This window comes from Microchirus variegatus, assembly GCF_963457635.1.
Source record: "Microchirus variegatus genome assembly, chromosome: 17".
In the NCBI taxonomy this organism is placed as follows: domain Eukaryota; kingdom Metazoa; phylum Chordata; class Actinopteri; order Pleuronectiformes; family Soleidae; genus Microchirus; species Microchirus variegatus.
The window spans coordinates 21,027,949-21,051,912 of NC_139818.1; the positions used below are offsets into that span (position 1 = coordinate 21,027,949).

Sequence of the window (23,964 nt, forward strand, 5' to 3'; positions counted from 1 at the left end):
GAATCCTTTTAAAACCATTTATTCAGGAAAGGGGTTTTAAAGGGTTCTCTGGATCAAAATGGTTCTCACTGGAACCATTAGTGTTACCAAGAACCCTTGAAAAGACCTTTCTTCTGGGAAAGGGTTTTTCAGAAGCAAATGGTTCCAGGTAGAACCTCAGCCCTTGTAGAAGGACACTTTTGGAACCCTTATTTCTAAGAGTGTAGAACCTGAATTAATATAAATCTTAATGTAATCTGGGATATTCAGGGTATTCTCACAAAATTATGTTCTCATCGGCCTCAGGAAAAATCGCCTTCTTTATCCAACTTATTGCAATGCCTCTGCCTAGTGTTAATCTAGGCAAATTAAAGGCTAATCTAGGGCAGTGTACGTTAAATGTGTCTCTCTACTGCTCACTCTGGTGAAGAAGGAAGTGTCCAGATCGTCGGAAAAGTCCACCGTGTCATCTTCAAAGAAACTCGGCGGCATGAAACTGCGTCTGCGTTGTCTCCCTGCGGCGGCGTCTCCTAACGTCCGACCCTGACGGACAGAAACACACAAAGAATCGTCATCTTCTAATATCAGACCGACTCAGTAAATCATACAAATGATGGAGAATATTAAAAAAGTACGGTGACAGCAGTTAAACTGGTGTACCTAATAAAGTGGGCGGTGATTGTACACATATAGTAGTATGGAAGAAATCAATAGAAGCCCCAGGAAGTGTGTGTGTGTGTGTGTGTGTGTGTGTGTGTGTGTGTGTGTGTGTGTGTGTGTGTGTGTGTGTGTGTGTGTGTGTCTGTGTGTGTGTGTGTGTCTGTGTGTGTGTGTGTGTGTGTGAAACTGTATTATTTCTGACTGTGACTGAAGTTTATTTGGCAGCATAAACACATAAATACTGGATTATGCATTTCTGGAATATTCTAACCCCAGTCCAGCAGCAGATATCTGAGCATTCGCCGTGTATCATCGTGGACCATCTGCCGGAACATTACTGTAAAGTAAGACTTGTAATCCACAGCACGACAGCTGTTCCTATGCTTTTTTACATAACATGCCTACAGCGCATATAACACGTGCATAAAAACACAGATTGACTGAGATATTAATCCCATCTGTGCATATGTGTGGGAAACAGAAGCGCATGAGAATATAACGGATTTTCCAAGAATTTACTTGACGAAAAACATGAGATGATGGAGATTAAAATGTGTGCATGTGAAAGTATTTTCAAAATGTACAGAATATCCTCAGCTCGTAGATTCAGCAAAGCACATGTGATTGTCTACACAGCGCAAAGACACAAAAATGAACACCTTCATCAGTGCTGCCGCAGCCTTGAGGCTCATGACAGCGACAGACTCCCGCTTGCGTCGCCGCGGCAACCGGTTGAGGGCGGAGCGGGAGCTTGAAAAGGAGCAGAGGGAGGCGGTGCCGGGCGTGATGGGAGTGTGCGGAACGCTGAAGCCGTCTACCTCTTCCACCATGCGGAAGGCACGACCCCGAGCCAGGGGGTCGACAATCTGCACACGAACACGCACATAAACACACTCAGTGCTTATAATAATCAGGTAAAACACATATAGTTAACCCACTACACAGGGATAGGGAACAGTAGGGGATGCACATAGACATCTACACTAGGGTTAGTTTGATGCGACAGGTAGATGACAAAAAAACATTTTTGTTTGTTGAATGAACAGCACATATTTGTAATACAACATGTTAAGATAAAATTATTATAAAAACTGTGATAAGCCCTTGAGTTACTAAATTATTTAAAAACAGGCTTATTTTGGGGCTACTATTATTTAGGGTCCTGTGCTAGCATCATACTATATTAGCCCTAACAGAGATTACAATAAAACCTGAATTATTTGTTCAAACATATAAATATTGTACAAGACCACAGAGTAAATCATTGTCTATAGTTAATTTTAACATAGTATTGAAGTTGGGACCACAAATGTAACAGTTAAGTGAAAAAAAAAAAAGAAGTTAGCTAGCTATCAACGTAGCTAAAACCATTTTACGTACTGTACGGTTACGGTTAGTTAGGTAGAATTCAAACACAGGAAACAAAAAAATTCTCATAAAAAAACATTTTTGTTTGTTGAATGAACAGCACATACTTGTAATAGAACATGTTGTTGAGATAAAATTATTATTAAAAAACTACAATAAAGCAAGCCCTAGTGTTAAATGACTTTGGGTCCTGTGTTAGCATTGTACTATATTAGTCTGAACAGAGATTACAATAAAACCTGAACTTTGAAAGAATTATTTGTTCAAACATATAAATATTGTACATGACCAGAGAGTAAATCCTTGTTTAGTATTGAAGTTGGTACCACAATTAATCTGTTAAGTGAAACAAAAACACGTTAGCTAGCTATCAACGTAGCAAAAAAACATTTTACGCACAACAAAAATGTTCATAAAAAGTTGTTATTCAATTATAACATTATTTAAAACAGTGATAACATACCATGTGCATCTATCTTTCAATACTTTAAATAATAAAACAACAAACGATTTGTATCTCGTCTTGATTAGCATAAGGCTAATAAACCCTACGATGGATTCAATGTCTCTACATTGGACTTAACTGCTGTAATAGAATGAAATTTAATGTACTGTAATCAGATCACAGACATTGTTACTGATATTAATATTAAATGTGACCACATATCAGCCAAATACGCTTTATTTTCTTCTATGGTGACATGTTTTTTTTTGCGCTACCTACTGCTACTGCTTATCTCAGTGAACTAACTCCCAATATTAACAACACATTTTAATATAAATCTAGCTACCGTAACAGTAGCTGTAATGTGTGTAAAATTTTTCACAAAAGCTTCCATCAATCTAACCCCAGACAAGATGACAAAGCACAGAGCTAAAGCAAAGCGCCATCAATCTAAAGTGGAACAAAGCAACAGAGGGAAAGACGTGTGTGAAGAATAAAAGATGAACTGTCCCGTTTATTCCTATCTATCTATCTATCTATCCCTGCCCTGCTCATGCCCCCGAGGCGCTGGCCTACCCTCTGCATGCCATAGTGGTGGTGACTGGGGTGGTGGGGCGGGAGGTAAAGGGGAGGAGGGGTCTCAGTGCTGGCCAGGGAGAGGTTGTCCTGACTCTGCAGCTCCATTTCCCTCATCACCTGAGGCTTCAGACCCCCGTACAGGTGGCCGCAGTGCTGCAGGCTCTTCCTCCTCCATCGCTGGGTGCTGTCGCTGTCCTTGCTCACCCCAAACCAGTCGGCCGTACCCCTGCAGGGAGGAAGGACTCTGGTCAGTAAATGGGTTGAAACAAGATTTGGAAATTAGAATCGGGTGGTTGATGTTGATAGCGCAGGACGAAGAATCCAGAGGAAGGCAGAGAAATCCTGCGCTTACGCTTTTTTTTTTTAAAGAAATGTCCTTGTTCCAACACCTGATTCAAATAAATGGGTTATTATCAGCATTATTTCTGCAGTGCTCACTGATGAGTTGACCATTTGAATCAGGTGTGTTAGAGCAGGGAAACATGGGCAGGATTGATAAACACTGATCTAAAGCGTTGATATTTGTAATCCATAAACATACACTCTTAGAAATAAGGGTTCCAAAAGGGTCCTTCTACAAGGGCTGAGGTTCTACCTGGAACCATTTGCTTCCAGGTAGAACCCTTGAAGGGTTTTTCAAGGGTTCTTGGTAACATTAATGGTTCCAGTAAGTACCATTTTGATCCAGAGAACCCTTTAAAACCCCTTTCCTGAATAAAGGGTTTTAAAAGGGTTCTTGGTGGAACCAAAAAGGGTTCTCCTATGAGGACAAGCCGAAGAACCTTATTCGGTTCTACTTAGCACTTGAGTGTAGAGCACATGTGTCAAACTAAAGGCCCGGGGGCCAGACGTGGCCCGCCACGTCATTTTATGTGGCCCGCGAGTGATTAATTGGTCTTAAAAATCTGTGTTAACATAGATCTATGCTGCTTTAAGGCGTGTGTTGACATAAACTATATTTCCCACAATGCACGGTGATTGTGTTACCCACAAAGTGACGGCACCGCCACTCGATCGCAGTGCGTCATTGAAGTGATAAATACAGAAAGTTATTTAGCAATATGTTACGGAGTAGTTACCTTTATTTTTACATTGTATTTGGTTACGTTTAGTTACATTTATTCTGTATGACGGTTACATTCTGGCCCTTTGAGGGTAACCATTATGCTGATGTGACCCTCAGTGAAAATGAGTTTGACACCCCTGTTGTAGAGCATTAGACTTTTTACACTCTTTAGTAACTTAAAAGCTAAATATAAGATGTTTGGTTTCTGATGCTGTAGCTAGTGATTATGATTGACACTTCAAAAGGACAGGAAGTGACCTTTGGCTTTGGCTACATAGTGAAGAAATGGTTTTTGTAGACAAGATTTATTTCAGAATCACTTCAGACAAGGGAAACCCCATCGTTTCAGCTCTTTTACAGCATATTTTTTTCACTATTTATCTTTGTTTGTGTTTGAAAAAGTCTTTCCAGAAAGAGTTGGACCAGAAGAGAAGAAGCAGATGTTGCTCGTCCTGCAGAAGATGACCTGACGTACATGCGTGTGTGTGTGTGTTTCTCATTAAGACTGATTCACTGTGTGCGTCCTGGTCCATTTTTATTTCCCCATCGACTCTAATGCCAGTGCTGCGTGTTAACCGATCAGGAGTGGGGGGGGGGGGGGGGGGGGGGGGGAGGAGAGAGGGGGAGGCCATGGCAGGGAAACTGTTTAGAGAGCAGGACACTCAGTAATAAACACTCATCATCAAGAGAGAGGCCAGCTGGGGAAGCATTTTAAGGCTGCGCGAGGGTAGGGAGGTGAGGGTGGGCGGTGTGGTGTGGTGCTCACTGTCGTCCTTCCAAGGAAGGATGTCTTAGGGAAAAAAAACAGGTTTGAGAGGTTGGACAGAGACGGGAATAAGACTCTCTGAGCTGAAGAGGAGAAACAAACAGATGATGAAAAGCAATGATTAGTCATGCGAGGGGAGGTCGCGACACGACATCCAAGCCTATTTACGTCTAGATTCAATGTCTTTTATGCATCGACAAACAAACACACAACAGCACCCAAAATTAAATATTGACGACTGCTCGTCGACCCGACCATCGCACGACGAGAGACAAAAAAAAAACGATGTTAAAGCCACGTGAGCTCACTTCCACGTCCTGAAGGTAACTCTGGTGCACATGAAACTGCAATCTGCCGTAATAATTACAGGCTGTTCTTTCGTTCAAGTGGAAAGAAGAAGCGGAGGAAACGATCTGAGAACAGTGTAAACAACCTAGTTCAACCGAGTGGTTTCACCATTTAAAAACGGCCAATAAATGATGACGTTCAAGTAACTAATTTAACTGTTGGGACATTTTTTTAAATATTTATGAGGATCTCAATGTAGTTCCACATAAATACTTTTATTTTGAAACTTTGACAGCACGTTGGTCCAGAGAACTCCTGAATAAGGAGTTGTTTTGAATGATTCCCTATCAGCATTGTCCACCACTGTAAAAAAAAGAGAGGACTTGGCACATGTAGAAGGTCCAATGAAACCAAAGTAAAAAAGCCATTTGAGGGCATAACAAGGATTTTGCATCCAAATGTCACTTGGTGATTCAGAGAAAGGTTTGATCAGTATCTTCTGCTCTGGTTAAGAAGCACACGCACCTGTCCAGTGAGCTCCAGGAGAGGTTCAGGATCTGGGTCATACCTGAGGAGGACTGGGATGATGGACATGTGTCTCCTCCATCACCAGCACTGCGCTGATCCTCCGCAGATCAAAAGAAGTGGGATTTTCTCCCTGACGTCCAGGCCCCGGCGGGCACCTCACGACTCTCACTGTCACACGTCCGCTATCGGCGATAGAAGGAAAAGCTAGCGTCCGTCTCCTCGGTCAAGACCACAACGAGCGTCCCTCGATGTGAGGAGGTCCACTTCCACCAGCTGGACCGACTCATTCGGCACACAATGAGTAGGAGGATCTTCGGGTTTTCTGACCTCATGTCACCAACAGACGTTGCCATATGAGTGTGTATGTGTGAGAGACTGTGTCAGTGTCTGGCCGGCCTCCCAGAATCCATCCTCCACAATATGCATAAAAGGGATGTGACCTATTGGGCAAGGAAGACAGCAGCTCTGGTCCTTGTCAAACTGAATACACTACCCCCCCCGTTCCCCCCCTTCTCCATTCAGAGATGATGACTATCAGTGAGCTCCTTCTCTCTTTCTTTCTTTCTTTATGCCTCGTTTTTGCATGGTATTTCAAGCTCTCCCTTGAAATACCAGCACTCCACAGGAAATGGGAGATTAAAAGGAGGGACAGCGGGAAAAAGACGGAACATCACACACATTTGGGAGGGAGGAAGGGCACCGGGACATGTCTGAACATGACACTCATGACACACACACACAGGAGGGAGTAGGAGAGGGATCACTTTTTTTTGTTGGCTGTTGTGAACCAAACTCCATTGAGAAAATCTACGTTTTTAGCAAATGGGTAACACAGTACACTCTTTATAAAAGTGCTAAGTAGAACCATATATAAGGTTCTTCAGCTTGTCCATATAGGAGAACCATTTTTGGCTCCAGGTAGAACCTTTTTAATAAAGGTTCCACCTGGAACCCTTTTGGAGGGTTCCACCAACTACTCCGTAACATAATTATATTATATTATATTATAATATTGCTAAATAACTCTCTGTATTTATTACTTCAATGATACACTGCGATAGAGTGGCGGTGCCGTCATTTTGTGGGTTAAACAGTCAACGTGCATTGTGGGAAATGTAGTTTATGTCAACACACGCCTTAAAGCAGCATAGATCTATGTTAACACAGATTTTTAAGACCAATTCATCACTCGCGGGCCACATAAAATGATATGGCGGGCCACATCTGGCTCCCGGGCCTTGAGTTTGACACATGTGCTCTACACTCTTAGGAATAAAAGTGCTAAGTAGAACCGAATAAGGTTCTTCGGCTTTTCCTCATAGGAGAACCCTTTTTGGCTCCACCAAGAACCCCTTTAAAACCCTTTATTCAGGAAAGGGGTTTTAAAGGGTTCTCTGGATCAAAACGGTTCTTACTGGAACCATTAGTGTTACCAAGAACCCTTGAAAAACCCTTTCTTCGGGAAGCAAATGGTTCCAGGTAGAACCTCCGCCCTTGTAGAAGGACCCTTTTGGAACCCTTATTTCTAAGAGTGTAGCCGCTGCTCTACTGCTGCCTCGTTTGGTAAGTTTGTGTCACTGAGGGAACTCCGGATAAAGGATGTCAAACACAAAAGTCACAAAATAACACAAGTGAACTGATTATGGATGCAGCAGTGGATTAAGAATCCTGTAAGCTGTGATGTAAAATCATCGATTTTCCCAATGGAGTTTGGTGTGGGGGAGTGAGCGGTTCAACAAATAGTTTTTTTGAAGTCAGAAAATGCTGTCTAAAGGTGAGATGAGATAACATGATATACTTATTTTCAGTATATGGTATGAAATACAGTATAACCACACTTCAAAATACCTGAATGATCCCTTAAAACTAAAAGCCATATACTTGTACGACAGAAGTCAGCCTTTGAAAAGGAGGTACATGAACACAACATTTCAATTACATAAACATCAGTCCCCTCAAACATACACTCTTAGAAATAAGGGTTCCAAAAGGGTCCTTCTACAAAGGCTGAGGTTCTACCTGGAACCATTTGCTTCTGAAAAACCCTTTCCCGTAAAAGATTTTAAATACGTTCTTGGTGGAACCCTCCAAAAGGGTTCCAGGTGGAACCTTTATAAAAAGATTCTACCTGGAGACAAAAAGGGTTCTCCTACGAGGACAATCCGAAGAACCTTATATGGTTCTACTTAGCACTTTTATTTCTAAGAGTGCATAAAGCTAATAAACCTTGGCGTGATAAAGATAAATCACGGGAGCTTTGATGCGGCGAGTTTTGACGAGTAATTGTGTTCTTTTTGTCTGCCTGGAAGCATGAGGTGCTGTGTGTCACCTGGACTGACACTGATACGCCACTCCACTCGTGTGTGTGTGTGTGTGTGTGTGTGCTTTTCTTTTTGTGTCACAGACACAAAGCGCTCACACAGCTGCCGCACAAAGACATTAAAAGGCGCAAAAGGTTTTATTTGAAGTATGAAAAGGCAGTGGCGGCAGCCAGGATGGGCTGTAAACACAGCGTCTGACGCGTCACCTTTGAGGTTAATAGTTATATAGGACTATTGGTAAAGGAAACAATATGAGACCAAAATGATCCTAAAACCCCAATATATCACATATTCTGCTTCACTACACACAGACTTTGAGCCATCCCTGTTTTTTATGCACCACCATGTTCACAGGTTAGTCTCTATCTTTGTCTATTTGACCTTTGCTGCTCAGTAAATACACCATGATGAAATCTTTTTCACTGTTAAAGGACCAGTGTGTAACATTTAGGAGCATTTTTTTTTTTTGGCAGAAATGGAATAAGCTTCCCGTAATTACCTTAAGATAAGTGTAAAATTAGCTAAACTTTGAAAATAGCCCGTACTTTAGGCAAGGGCCTTGTTTTATCGAAGCTGCAATTTTGTGTTTCTGCAGCAGGAAGTGCCTTTTTATTGTGAAAATATTAGTGCTGGGCATGTTAACGCGCTAACGGTGTCAATGTTAACGCAATGACACGTTTCTGGAAAAAGACGCCCGTGACGTCATGTTTACGTGCCGCGGCACCGTTTACCAGTTAGCTCCGTTAGCGCCTTTAGCGGCGGTTAGCGCGCCTACAGTCGAACTGGAACGCTCTGTTTATTAATCGAAAAGAGCAGCGCTATAATAAAACAAGCGTACCTGTGTACTGCGTATGTGAGCCTCTGTTTTTAAAGATTAGCGTTACTTAAGAGACTCATTAACAATCGGGAGTCACGTAAACATGACGTCACACGCGTCTTTTTTTACGGATGTCGACGCCGTTAACGTACGCTAACGTCGGCGTCGCTAACGTGCCCAGCACTAGTGAAAATATTCATGTTTTGTCCATTTTACCTCACCTTAAGTAGCCGTCAGATTACAAATACAGTATAATCTCAGACCACCTCCCTCCCTGTACCTGATAATCTGTTTGGGTATAGATGAACGCCGCCGGGTCAGTATTTTGGGAACGCAGGACCGCCGTCGAATGGTCGACACCCTCCTCGGGCTCCTCTGGCCCTTCGGTGGAACGGTGTTGACGCGCTTAAAGCGCACCCTTTTCTCACTTAGCGTGCATTGCAGCAAGACGAGGAAGACGAAGAGGAGGAGGAGGAAGAAGAAACATAATATAATCCAACAAAGAGGGAGACAAAGAGAGAGAAAAAAGATGGAAAGATTAGTTTGAGTGAAGCAGGAAGTAAACGTTAGCTTGAATTAGTGAATCATTTAAAGGTCCAGCATGTAATACGTCAATTTCAACCCCTGATTGCTTGAATTGTGGTTTTTCATGACCCAAAAAAATGAGCTCTACTGAGGCCGCCATTTTGGACCGCCATGTTTTGTTTTAGAGGGGTATTCTGCTGCAACGTTTGACACACTGTACCTTTAATGAAGCTTGAAAAAAGACAGGAAGTGAGCAGGCAGAGGAAACAGCAGAGAAGAAATACGAGATGTGTGTGTGCGCTTGTACATGCATATTTGTGAGGACCCAAAAAATTAATAAACTAAAGGGGAAAAAAGGGACATTTTCTGAAAATTAGGGTCCATTTGTGACTGTTTTTTGGGTTCAGACTTGGTTTTTTTACGGTTAGGGTTAGAATTTGGTTAGATGGTTAAGGGTAAGTGGATAAGTGTCCTCACTAAGACTGCTGTACCAAAGGGTGTGTGTGAGTGTTTGGGATTAACCTCCTGATCGACTGCGTGAAGGAGGGCTGTCTCTCCAGCGGAGGTCTGAGGTAGTTATTTGAAGTTTCCAGGGCATCGATGCGGCTCTGAGGGTTTTCCCCCGGCATGCTGACACTGCGCAGGCGCTTCACTGGCTGCAACACACACACACACACACACACACACAAAACACACATGAAAAACGCTGACACCAGCACCAATCCTTAATATTTCCTTCTACACAGAGCGCTCTTTGTTACCTGCAAGTGTGCGGACGAGTCGTCTGCCGTGAGCTGGATGGTGGGAATGTCCAGTTTGAGCCATGGTGGCTTCTTCCTCTGCAGGCTGTTGTTCCTGCTGCCCGGCTCATCCATGCTCACTGCCTCCACCTGCACCTGCACCTGCCAGCTGCACACACACACACAGACCAGAATTTATTGTTAATATTATTAATTGTCTATTTTATTTGACTTAATTTGGCTTATTTATTTCCCGGCCTGGCTTTAAAACCACGCATCAGGCAGAGGACGCTGTTGTGGATTATCTACAGCTGTGTTCTCACAGGAGATATTAACAGAAGATTAAAGCAGGGAGTCGACACGATAATCTCTGGAGAATCTCATGGGAGTTTCTGTGTATTCACACATACGCCCTCCCCTCAGGGAACTCTATTTAGTATATATCCCATATCAGTAATTATCTGTCCCCCCGAGGCCGAGGTCAAGACAGATAAAGAGAGCGTCTATTGATATTTGCAATGATATTTTAACATAGCTCGAGGACACTTTGCTCAAAGGACACGTGACATTTTTTAATTGCACGTAAGCGTGACGCAGAATTCACGCTCACGGTTCACTTAAAACTTGTCTGCTCCAGGTGAGGCTCGAACTCACAACCTCGGCATTGCTCTGCTGAATACTGTCGTATAAGTACCGCGCGCTGACCGATTGCGCCACTGGAGCCTCTGCTGCTTCACACAAACCGGCAGCCTTTTCCTCAAGATGGGTAGCAGCGCAGCGCCGCTCCACGGCCAGCAGATGGTGCCGCAGTCACCGAAGACACTTGTACTCAGTGATGCTGTGAGAATGACAGTCTGAGCAAAGCGCCATCACAAATCTTAAAAACCACGACCAGATGACGCCACTGTGCATTAGTGGTTAACACTGTCGCCTCGCAGCAAGAAAGTACAGGGTTCAACTCTGTGCGGGTTTACGTCTGCCATCAAAACATGTATGAATGTCAGAGTTGTTGTATAATGACGATAAAGTTTCTGACCTTTAAAACCACAATTCAAACTTCACTGCACTATCTTTCAAAAGTTTGGGGTCACCTATAGAATTTTGTTGTGTGTTTTCCATTAAAAAGTCACACTTTTATTCATCAGAAGAGTTGCAAAATGAATATAGAAAATATAGTCAAGACATTGACCAGATTAGAAATAATGGTTTTTATCCCAAATAATAACTGATTTCAGCTGTGCTAACATCATTGCACAAGGGTTTTCTAATCATCCAATAGCCTTCTAACGCGATTAGCAAACACAATGTGCTATCAGAACACTGGAAATGGGCCTCTATACACCTATGTACATATTCCATTAAAAAGCAGACGTTTGCAGCTAGAATAGTCGTTTACCACATTAACAATGTATAGAGTGTATTTGTGATTCATTCAATCGTATCGTTCAAATTTGATGACTTTTGAGAAAAAAAAATGTGGTCTAAGAATTTGAAAAGAACGTCATACTATACTTTGTCGTCCAAAATGTGACAATTTTTTGAAAAACATTTTTTGGTCTAACATTTGCCAAAAACGCCATGTCATGAAATTTGACATCATACGATTTGAACGTTATATTCATTGAAAAAAAGTGATTTTCTTTAAAAAAAATAAGGACATTTCTAAGTGACCCCAAACTTTTTGAACTTGAAACTTTTGTAGTTCACACTAAACTATCCCTTAAATGGTAAAAAAAAAAACAACAAAAAAAAAAAAAAACACCAGTTTTAACATCCTCTCACTTGTAAAGGACACTCAGTTGAGTCTTTAAAAGTGCATTTTGGTTTTGTTGTACAGAAACCAGATAATGATCTCCAACATACTCTCCAGTGCAGGTGTGAACTCGCTGATCTCTGTCAAAGGTGTGGTTTCTTTTGGACAAATAAAGCCACAAATAGCAGCTTTTAAAAAAAAAAAACCTGGATTAATCTCCACGTTTTGTTCTGAGAATCCGTGCAGAAAATTGAAAGACGGAAATGAAATAAACGGCACGTTGTTGTTGACACAAACTCGGCTGCACATTGTCAGTGTTTCGGTCTCTTTCTCTCGCGGTCGCGTGCGGACGGCCAGCGCGTTCCCTTACGGTCGCCGAGGATAAACACACGCCTGCAAATAGAAACCTTCACCAGAGCGATCCTTGACCACATCCTCTCCTTACTCTGTGATGCCGCTGCACACACTCCGTGTGTGTGTGTGTGTGTGTGTGTTTGTGTTGGTGAATACACACGTGGACACTATAAACAATAAAGCAGGACACGGTCACAGTATATAAAGACATATATAATAGTCCTTATAGGGTGAAGAGATGCTGTGTGGTCCAAACCCAATCTCCACTGTTTTCCACTATCCATCATTTGTTATTATATATATATATATATTTTTTTTATCTGGAGTTGCGTCGGCAGGCAGATTAGCGCGCGTTAATCCCCGTGCAGTACAAACCAAATGACATGGTCCTGCTGTCAGGCCTCAGACGCTCACACACTGACTCCGGCCTGGATGGTGATACCCTCGCGATTGTGTCACCGGCAGGAAGTGATGTGTCAGATAAGCAGCTGAAGTGAAAGTTACTGTGAGGACAGACGCGTCATTCTGGCTGCTGGGTTTTCCTATTATATACATATATATATATATATATATATATATATAAAAGAGATTATGTTATCTAGGACTGCAACGATTACTTGATTAAACAATTGCTTTCATGGCTCCATTTGACACCAAAGTCATTAAAACTGAACATTTGTGGTTTGTGGACAAAAAAAGTCATCTGAGAACGTCGTCGTTTCCAGGTTTTCGAAAATCCAGTCGACATTTTATGGACCGAACACACACTCGATAAATGGAGGAAATAATCGTCAGATTCATCCGTAAATGGAAATAATCGTTAGTTGCAGCTCTAAAGTTGACATTTCACATGTCTTTACATCACTGAACCCTCCTAAAACCTTTACTATGTCATACATTGCGTTAGAATATACAGTAGAGTGGCTAATATTTTGATGTCAAGTGGTAATAAATGACATTTTAACGCTATAACTCACTGACTATCTACCCGTATTTAAGAGAATTGCCGCTCACTGGATATTTTCTCTATTACGGAGATGGTTGGGTGACTAGCACATCTCATACCAACAACCATGCCATGGTAAAAATCACTTAAAGGTGAAGTAAGTAGTTTATAGTGCCATCTAGAGGAGAGGCTGAAATTTAGAACAAAGAACTGCTCCTCTGCTCAACCCCTCCCTTCCCTGAGCGCTACGGTATCCTTAGCCGGTCAAATGTCGTCCTCGTCGTCTTTCTCCGTGTCAGCAGATGAGGTTCGTGAGGTTCGTGAGGGGCGGAGCTACCGTGGCCGTAGCAGACGAAGCGGAGAGAGAGGAGGCGGGACTTCAGCTACAAGTAAAGAGACCCTTGATTTGTTCTCTCGCGTTTGTCCTTACAGGCTCCGGTAGAAACATGGCGTCGTGGCTATGCAACCGCGGCCCGCGACCGTGTTATTTTACATGACTTTTTGAAACACTACGTAAATGAAACAAAAACTATTATACATCGACTTGACAATGCAGGAGCACATAATATGTATAAAAAAAGTGGATTTTGGGTAATATAAACTCAGCAATGTCGTCTTAACCATGTCTACAGGCCTGAATGGATTAATTCGCTGCAGTGTGATTGGCTGGTGAGATATATCCATTGACAACCAGGTATATACAGGAGTAATCAAACGGCCAATAAGTGAGTATCAACGTGCCGTGCATGACAGTCTCAGTAAAACGTCAGATGTGCTTCACGATATTGAAAGAAAGTGATTTTCCGAACATAACCGTCGTTCGTCTCATTCTCAGGAAACGTGAAACCTCCGTGCAGCCCTGCAGTGACGACCGTGTAGGGAGTAATGGGATCTTCCTCTCTACATACAGTGACATCTCCTGACACGCCGAGGCAGAATAGAACAAAGGCAGAATAAAAACTTTGGCACCGGCGCGAGGCTTGTGCTGACACTTCTCGCTCTCGCCGACTGAGGCAGGAAATCACTCACTGTGGCGACGAAACGCACCGAGACTGCTCGTCACTAAGCTTTAACATTCAATTGATTGTTATATTAAGCAGCCCCAAAAACTTAATCTCTCCCAAAACCTTTCATTCTCTAAAACTCTCACCATCCCCCTCGTCTTTTGCTGCACATCCTCAGTGCGTTTACAATTGTGCCGTCAACGTGGCATCTCCTAAAAAGAAAGAGAAAGAAGACAAAAGCCATCGTTACGACTCGACATGCTCCTACGTTTGCCATCAGATGTCACTAATTCTTACATACGGCACCTTTAAAGGCGCCATATGTAAGAATGTGGCCAATGGTTAGCAGCAACGCTTGTGACAGTGCCATCTCGTGGAATTAGCATGTTTTTTTCTCCATATGCTGAATTTGACCAAAGTGTCGCCATCTGGTGGAGAGTAGTACAAATTATAAATTCCAAGGCAAAAGCCCAGATTGACACTCCGATAAAATAAAATGCATATATTCTGCTTTAAAGGCGCCATATGTAAGAATGTGGCCAAAAACGGTTACTACGCTCAATTTCAAAATACTGAGGTCTTTTAGGTTTCGTTTTCTGACGTAACTGGCAACCCGAGGTTGCTCGGCAGCTGAGACTCTACTGACTGCAATGATTGGTAGACGGTGGTAGGTGGCGCCACATGTCAAAACATGATTTCAAAACATAAACATGATTTGCAGTCTGCAAAATATTTTTTTTAATGAAAATATTTTGTCTGTTCTGTTGTTGTTGGTGAGTTCAGTTTGTTATATGAACATTATTCCTGAGTCTCTGTGACATATTAGGAGGATTTTATGGCCAGTTGCTTTAGATTTATAACATAATGCACCTTTAAATGACAAACTATGTGAACTGAGTCGGAGACTAAACCACGCATTTAATCAGAATCTCTTCAGATTTTTGGGGCAAACAGAATCTAATTCAATCTAATCTGGAAATCATCTTTCACATGAAAATCCTGCCTCTGGAAGCTTCTAAAAACCTTATTTTTCTCTACTCTCCATCACCCAGTTTGTTCGTATATAAACAAAAAGTGAAAGAAAAGATCACATATATTAAAATATATATATATACATATATTCAAACTCCCCCCAATCCTTATCTGTGCCAGATGTTACAGCACAATCATAATTGTCCTCTCAGTTGAATCCTCTTGTACTGTATACATGTCTTTGTGCTGCTGCTCTTACAGACACACAAACACAAATAAGCCACTAAATATGTTGTGACAAGCGGCTTTGATGTCAAATCATAATTTCAGTGAACTGAAAAAGAAAGAAAACAGATCCTTTCACTTTCAGTCTCAACTGTACTGGGACTTTTTTTGACCACGCTGTGGCTTTCATGACTCCGGTCTGCACGATCCTCCTGTTTACTGTCAACTGCCACTGTTTACTGTGATGATGTCAAACATCACTCACTGACTAAATCAATCATCACATGTTCAATTTTGAGCAGCAAATCATTCTTTTAATTCCATTAATATTCCAATAACTGGGGCTTATCCCCTGCTGCCACATGACATTGTTGATTCCCTCTTGTTTTTTTTTGTAGCCTTGTCAGCTGCTCCCTCGCCACAGCAGATGATCGGCACATATTTGATTTGGCAGAGGTTTTGTACACCGGATGCCCTCCCTGACGCAGCCCTCCCATTTATCTGGGCTTGTGGACTGGCACAATGAGTGCACACTCGTGAATGGGGTCAATTTAGAGCAACGGGGATCGGGGTTCTTGCGCCCCAGCCTTTGGCCTGGAGGGGACTCAAACCTGGCAAGCCTTGGGTCACAAGACAAGTTCTCCGTTCCGCTTGGCTATGGGTTGCCCTACTTTCTTGACTCTCCATTGTCCTGTATTTGTGTTTAGAGGGGGAAAAGTGTTTCCTCTGGATCAATAGCATGCAACTAATTATCCCTTTCACTATGGATTAATCTGTCAGTTACTTTCTTGGTTAAATGATAAGTTGTTTGGTCAGAAAATGTTTGGAAAATGTCAAGATGATGACTTCCTTCACACTCTTAGAAATAAGGGTTCCAAAGGGTTCTTCTACAAGGGCTGAGGTTCTACCTGGAACCATTTGCTTCTGAAAAAACCTTTCCCGAAGAAAGGGTTTTTCAAGGGTTCTTGGTAACACTAATGGTTCAAGTAAGAACCATTTTGATCCAGAGAACCCTTTAAAACCCGCTTCCTGATTAAAGGGTTTTAAAACTGGCCATAGAATCCTCCTAATATGTCACAGAGACTCAGGAATAATGTTCATATAACAAACTGAACTCACCAACAACAACAGTACAGACAAAATATTTGCATTAAAAAAAATATTTTGCAGACTGCAAATCATGTTTATGTTTTGAAATCATGTAGCGCCACCTACCGCCGTCTACCAATCATTGCAGTCAGTAGAGTCTCAGCAGCCGAGCAACCACGGGTTGCCAGTTACGTCAGAAAACGAAACCAAAAATACCTCTGTATTTTGAATTTGAATGTAGTAACCGTTTTTGGCCACATTCTTACATATGGCACCTTTAATAAAAGGTTCTACCTGCAACCAAAAAGGGGTTCTCCTATGAGGACAAGCCGAAGAACCTTAAATGGTTCTACTTAGCACTTAGCACAAGAGTGTAGTTCACATTCACACACAGATTGTACACAATTGTCAAAACAGATTAAATAATTGCTGTTGCTCAAGAACAGACCATTACCAGAGTTTCAGAAGACTGTACTGACTGTACATGACACAACACTTATTCTTGACTTAAACTACTAACATCAATCTGGATTCTATTCCCTTGTGTGTGGGATTATTTCCCCCATAACATAGCAACACACACAGACACAAAAGCCACAATCGTGGGGTCTTAATGAGTGCGGGGCCATCTGTCTTAACACGGCTCTGCTGGTCTGGTCTGTCTTACATCTTGTTAACACAGTGAACAGTTCATCCTCTGCGCTGCTACACTTCCACACTCTGGACACTCAGCTTTTACAGCTTTGTGCAAACTGTCTTGGTGCTCGTTCTGTTCAGTTCCTCAAAGCCCCTCTTTACCTTCTGTCACCAGACGCCTTTGAAGCTTTTTAATGACTCGCGTCCGCTGGCCCTCGTCTGGCCCGGCGACGCTTGGTTTTCTCATTCATTTCACTGAAGAGCATTAACATTTTACATCCTGACTTTTCCATTATCACCCCCTCAACACGCACACTCGCCCCTCAGCGAAAAAACACGGCTGCCAACAGAAACATGAGGAAAATCTGTTTTTAGTAATAAAATAAACACCTGTCCTATCTTACGAATAGGTGTGCCACTTAATCTCACTATCAATCGGTTGAAGGGTCAATTAAACTGTTGAATCTGACTAAATTAAATTTTCAGATTTTTCGGGGATTCTTAACCGTGAATTTTTTCTGGTTTCTTCGCTCCATATAACAAATAAATCATTAAATCTGAATCATTTTGGTTTGGGGACAAAAGAAGACATTTGAGACATTTTATGGGTCAAACGATTACTCGATTGATCGAGAAAATAATCAACATATTATAGGGCTTGGCGATATTTCGATATAAAACATGTATCAATATATTTTCAAATGGGTTATGGGATTAGACCATATTGCATATATCGATATAGTTCCTAACGGAGCTTTGAGTTCAATAAAAGGTACTCACTGTAAACTAGTACAGTTTACATTTTATTTTTTGTAAACAATTATTGAAAAAATTCAATAAAACGACTTTTGACTTCATTTCACGGCTCTCACTTTGCGGAAAAAAATATCAAGATAAATATCGTATATCGATATTCAGCCTAAATATATCGGGATATGACTTTTGATCCATATCGCCCAGCCCTAACATATCATGAAAAAAAATCGGGATGAAATATACAGCTTACGAGTGCTTCGGACTACGTGAAGTAATTACCAACACTCTCCAGCAGAGGGTGCTGCGTGTACAGCAAAATAAATTGATTGTATCGTGTGTCGTGTAATTTTAGTTCAGGCATTATATTTGCAAAAAAATGTGTTTTCAGTTCAGTTCAGTCGCGAATATCAAACATGTTTAATACTTACGATTTGAAGACTCTTATGTATCCAATTACGTTAAAATCGAGCCTGTTAATCCCTCACACTACAGGATAATTTGGCCACATAATCTGTTAGAAATCAGCACCCACGACTGTCAGAAGGGCCAGATCAGGACCATAATTTAGCCAATTATCGCCAAGTGTGGGGCAATCACTTTCTATGATAGGAGTGATTTTATTGGCAACTTGAAACCAAGGCACAAGAAGAGAAAGTTAGAATATATAGTGACACTCCCTGCACTCCTGGCTCCTGCATAATCAAACAAAAAAAAAGTCTCAGATCTTTGTCCGTCAGTAAAATACCTCCTCTGAAAGATATGAACAGATGATTAAAGGATTTGGCTCGGGCTACTGCTATTAAGTGCTTGACGTGCGGCCTGTGGGGAAGTTGCCTTTGTTCATCACGAGCAGGATAAAAAGCACCTGGAGTCGCGGCAAGTATTCGCAACCTCGACCCGCTGCGCTGCGCTGCACCTCGCCTTCACACCCACATTTTTCTGACGAAAACAGTCTGCACAGGAAGGCAGCTCGGAAGACGTGCGGTATCGTCTTTGCAGAAGCCGTCACCTAAAAACCTGGAGGTAAACGTAGCCCGTGTTTTTCATGCATCTAGATATTTTAACATCTAAAAAAAAAAAGGCTACGACAAGCATCCACTGGCAATATGTCAACACTGCCACGGCCACACACACACACACACACACACATGACCTGGTTTGTGTCAAAGCACAGCGAAGAGGAAACTACTGCAGCAGATGGAGAGATGGAAAAAAAAGCAGAGAGGATTTTTATGTCGTTTGGGAAGAAAGATGAAAGAAGTTGGAAAAAATAAATAATAGCACATGCCGTACTGAGTCTAAACTGCCAAGTAGAGAATAACACGATTAAAAAACGAGAGAGATGGATGTAGAAGAGTCGAAATCACAAACACTTGTCTTCCTTGTACATGCACATCCTCCAAACAACATGTGACCCATTTGCATAGTTTCAGTGTGTGGGCTTGCTGCACGGCCAAAAGCTGCAGGAGGTGTTTGTGTGTGTGTGTGCACAAGTGTGTGTGCGCACATGCATGTTCCTGCTTGTTATTTCATACCTCTATCCATGCATGCAGTGAGCCTGTGCACATGTCCACGGAGCTTCCCACAGCAACACATTTGCACCAGTTTACATGTTTCTGCCTCTGAACCGTAGCGTAGAGTGCAGAGATAACGGCGCAAGAACCCTCCACTCTTGTTCCGATGAGTGATAATACATGAGTGATTAAAAACGTGTGTTAAAAACACATTCTCGCAAAATCCTTTTGCGATAGATAATAGATTTTATGGCTTTAGAATTGTCCAAAATCTTTCTCCAGGATAACTTTCATTTTCGATATCTGGCAGTCATTCAACCGTTGAGGAATTTGTTGTTCCGCGGATGTCCTGAGGGCGACCGTAATGACAAGTACACGGACTTTGGTGCAGGTGACACAAACTTCACTGTTGTAAGTTTGTCCCCGTTCCAATATCTCCCCCTTAAAATGTCCACTTGGTTTAGAGTGCACCTCAACCGTGAATTCCACTAGTTGAGGGATGTGGCTTCCCTATGGAATTGGGACACCACTATGTGCAAATTAGCGCAGTGAACGGACAAACGCTCTCGAAGCACTCTGCAAATAGCCGCTAACTAGCTAGCTACTTGCTAACTAGCTACTAGCTCACGTGTCGGGGGAAGCAAGGGGAATTGCGATTTTGCCGTTATAGTCAACCTTCAAAATATAGTGAGGTCTGATGGGGGCTTAAAACGAAGTGGAACATGAAATTACCCACGATGCTTTGCGAATTCAGCGAGCGGGCTGATTTTTTTTTTCAACAAAGATGGCGGCCGCATCTGCCGAGGAACAATTTTGTTGTGATATATTTTTCGCATATAAGCACGTTACAATGTCGAAGTGTGTTGGAATATGTTAGTTATGTTAGCTAGCTAGCTAGCTAGCTAGCTTTCATAAATCGTCAGTTATTTTCTGACATTAGTGTTCAAAGCTCAACGGTCCTTTGGATGTATATCAAACCAACATATTCCAACACACTTCGACATTGTAACGTGCTTATTTTGCGAAAATATATTCCAACGAAATTGTTCCTCGGCAGACGTGGCCGTCATCTTTGTTGAAAAAATTTGCAAAGCGTTGTGGGTAATTTCACCTTCCACTTCTTTTTAAAGAAGTTATGCAAAAGTTATGCAAAAAAAAAGCAAAATTTAGGGTTAGGGCAAAAATGTAGCGTTAGGGGAGGTATTGGGACGGGGTCATAATATTAGACTTAAACAGGTGCACATTTTATGAGGTTATCCTTTCATTAAATGGCTTGAATCTGCATTTCCTTGTGTGCTAACTGAACAGTAGCAGCCGTATATGGCGTTATAATAATGTCATCATGGTATGCTCATGCACAAACGCGTGGCATTCAAACGCAGACGTGGAAGGAGAGACACTGGAGAGGCCGACGGGCACGACAAGAGACAAAAGGCAGCAGCTCAGCTGACCCGTCTGTGGAGCAGTTGTGTGGTGACAGGAAGGTCTAGTGTCTAATGGAGCATGGCCTCTCCAGCCGACATGAATAGGCCTCCTCAGCAGCCATTCATCCCTCCTTCCTGCCCGTCCGTCTGCGCAGCCAGCAAACGCACGCTGTGAGCTGCAACACAACGGCTTCCTCTGTTGGCCGGCCTTGTATGAAAACTTAATAGTAATTGCCCACAGATGCCACATTAGGGTGAGATGGGGCTGGGGGAGGGAGGAGGGAGGAGCGGGGGGGGGAGAGAGAAAAGAATCCTGAAGAGGGTAAAAATGGAAGTCATAATTGTGGCTTGAAAGAAAGTTATTCAGGATTGACACTGAGACGTCTGGAGTCCTTCAGGCAACCTCTGCCCCGGGACGGCGCTGTCATCAAAGAGAGTTTGGAACAGTATGTGCCACATAATGGGAAGATTAAAATTCCTTTTTTTTTTTTGTTAAAGGCTGCATGTCATCCAGGCCTTTTAAAAAAAAAGGTCACTAACAATAACAATGCTATGTTTCTAGTGAACCTTTCTTCAAAATTTAAACAGATAGTTTGTGATGTCACAATGCTGAAAACTATGATTTAGTCGCTGATTTTGTGACTTTTGTTTAATATGCATTAGTGTCTATATTGTTGTCTTACCTTCCAGTTTCTTGTGTCTGTCTCACTTCCTGGTGTTTCCTGTTTGTTAATTACTGTCACCTGCGTTGTATCAGTTACACCTGTTTCTTGTTTCCTCAGTTTATTTATATTCTAGACTCTCCTGTCACTCCCTGCCACATTGTCTCCTTTGTTCCTCTTGTTCTCCTCATCATTTTTCTTTCTGTAGGATTTGGTTCTATAATTTATATTGTGCCAGGACTGTCAGGTAGATTAGTCACTGACTATAATTGCAAAAAAGTGTTGTATAAAATGATTAAAATGGTAATTCATTTATCAAATACTGTTGCTTACATGATTATGGGTGAATTCCAATTCCTTGCTTTGAAAAAAAAAAATCAAAAAGTGCTCAGAAAAATGAAGTTGAGGGGCAAGTTTAAGGGCTGTATCGCCCTCAATATTGAGATTTTCCGAGACCACCCTTGATGCCAAGGGCTACCCAGAATGCATTGCGTGTTTTGACATAACAAAGATGGCGTCGAAAGCAGCAAAACGAGTGTGCTACAAAGTATTTTCTTTCTTAATAGAGATATAAAAATGATGAAAACCATTGTATTATCTTAGTTTAGGCCCATATTATGGATTACTGACGTCATTTATTTTTATTTTTTTTATTTTACGATCTTTTGTCAATAGCCGGCCGGTGCGATCGTTTGCTATGGTTTACTTTTCAATAAGCCGTGGTGTGTGGTAACTGTCAGCTGAATATGTCCGTGGTTGTGGTATTTGTATGAGTATCATCTTATAACTTTACTGACAACCTAATAACTTGACCGACAAACGGATCGTAATAAATAATCCTGACCTAAATGCGTTCTTCTTCTTCTTCTTTTTTGGAGCAGCTTTCCCGTTATTCTGCCCCCTACAGTCTGAAGACGTATCTGCATTTAAGGGGTGTCCCGTTTCTAAGTGACAAAATAACCCTCAACACTTGGTTTTGAGGGTTATTTAAGATTAAAGGCCGACTGCGTAATACGTTATCTGTCTGCGTCACCACGTAGACCACTCGAGCCTTTATACTTCTGCGTCGTGGTGACGGATAGGCGCTGCAATTTCCCGCCAGATCAGTAGGGGTCGCTGCGCAAGGTTGTTGTGCTTTTGGCTACAGTGAGCAATGGCGTCCGAGGGAGAAAGACTGTTGTTGAAACAGTGGCCGTTTGTCACTTTTCTGTGTCCCGGAACGCAGTTTTAAGATAATTTGAGGCGAGAAATTGGCCATTTAGAGTCTAAACATGTGCTGTGTGTGTTAAGATATGACGTATTTATAGTTCGGCAGCGACAAAATCGGCGGTGTTCAGCTCCGCCCTCTGTGGACGCTCGGTGCTCACTGTGAGCCGGCACAGAGCAGCTTCGCTCGGCCTGTCCTGAGGACCAATCGCAGCTCTTGCCGTCTCCGTTGTCCCTTGACGGAGTGACGGATACTTAAAAAATATTCCGTGCAGCCGGAGACGACGCAGAGACTCTACAACAGGTTCTGCGTCGACGCAGAGGACTCTGCATAGCCTACGCAGAGCACTTTACGAAGGAGTATATTGGGCTTAAGGGTTGAGATAGGAATTGGAATTGGCCCATTGATTCTGCCGGTTCAAATACAATGGCAATTTCAAAAACACTGACTGTGTGTAACATCAACTATAAGTACAACTATAAATAATTACTACGATACTGTAATAGAATCCATTCTTAATCAGAGCATGTGTATGGTTCTAAGGGTTTTATCATTGCAAAAACATCTCCAGAAACAGCAAAAACACTGTCGCACTACCAGACTACCAGAAACCTAGTGTGTGTTTTAATAAAGCACACTCAAGAGATGGATGTTCCAGAGCGCGTACGTACATCTGTCCATTAAACATCCTCCCCATACCCTGATGTAAATGATCCACTCGTGACCGCCCGGTGACCTCTTTGCACCGGTGTCCAGTCACTGATCCTGCAGTCGCATTTCAACACTCGACAATCCGTGCAAATGTACTGTACTTTTTCATACACTCACAATCCCTACAGCTGACACTCAGTATAACTGAAATAGATATTGACAAAAAAAAAAAAAAACTGATAGTACAGGTGTATCTGCCTGATTCAGTGCAACGATATACACAGATAAGAATGAGAGACGTGATTAGACGAGGATTAGAGAAATCCTGTACCAGATTGTTTGGGATCAGGTTAAATCTTCAGCTTCAAATGTTGTCTTTCAGGACACTGAGGGTAAAACTAACTGCACGCCAGTTTTCTGTTTCTCCTGCCTGACAGAAAAACCTCAAAAAAAACTGCAACTATCTCTTCCATCTCTTTCTGGAGTTATGATGTCGCCAATAACCACAATTCCATGTCAGATGCTACTGCTTTAATGTCATGCAACTGGTGCCAAACCACTGCAAGATAAGATAACCACAGAAACGTCAGAGCGTCAAAAACAAGAGCTTTCAAAATTTACAGGGGGTTGCGTGAAGCCAAAATCAAGTGCAGGCAGATGTTAAGCATCTTTATCACAATCACCCTCTT

General features: G+C 42.2%; 1 protein-coding gene across 1 annotated transcript in view; it reads right to left on the reverse strand.

Moving 5' to 3' along the window:
• The window catches only part of LOC310939139 (inactive rhomboid protein 1-like), a gene marked incomplete at its 3' end in the record, with an annotated part of 34,238 nt that overhangs the window by 5,052 nt on the left and 5,222 nt on the right, over positions 1–23,964 (reverse strand). The window contains exons 2-7 of the mRNA XM_083903805.1: positions 10,104–10,251; positions 9,865–9,998; positions 9,098–9,244; positions 3,029–3,257; positions 1,299–1,505; positions 400–522 (exon numbers count right to left, since the gene is read on the reverse strand). Coding sequence (XP_083759931.1) covers positions 400–522; positions 1,299–1,505; positions 3,029–3,257; positions 9,098–9,244; positions 9,865–9,998; positions 10,104–10,217 — 954 coding nt within the window. The 5' untranslated portion in view covers positions 10,218–10,251. The remainder of the gene's footprint in view (positions 1–399; positions 523–1,298; positions 1,506–3,028; positions 3,258–9,097; positions 9,245–9,864; positions 9,999–10,103; positions 10,252–23,964) is intronic.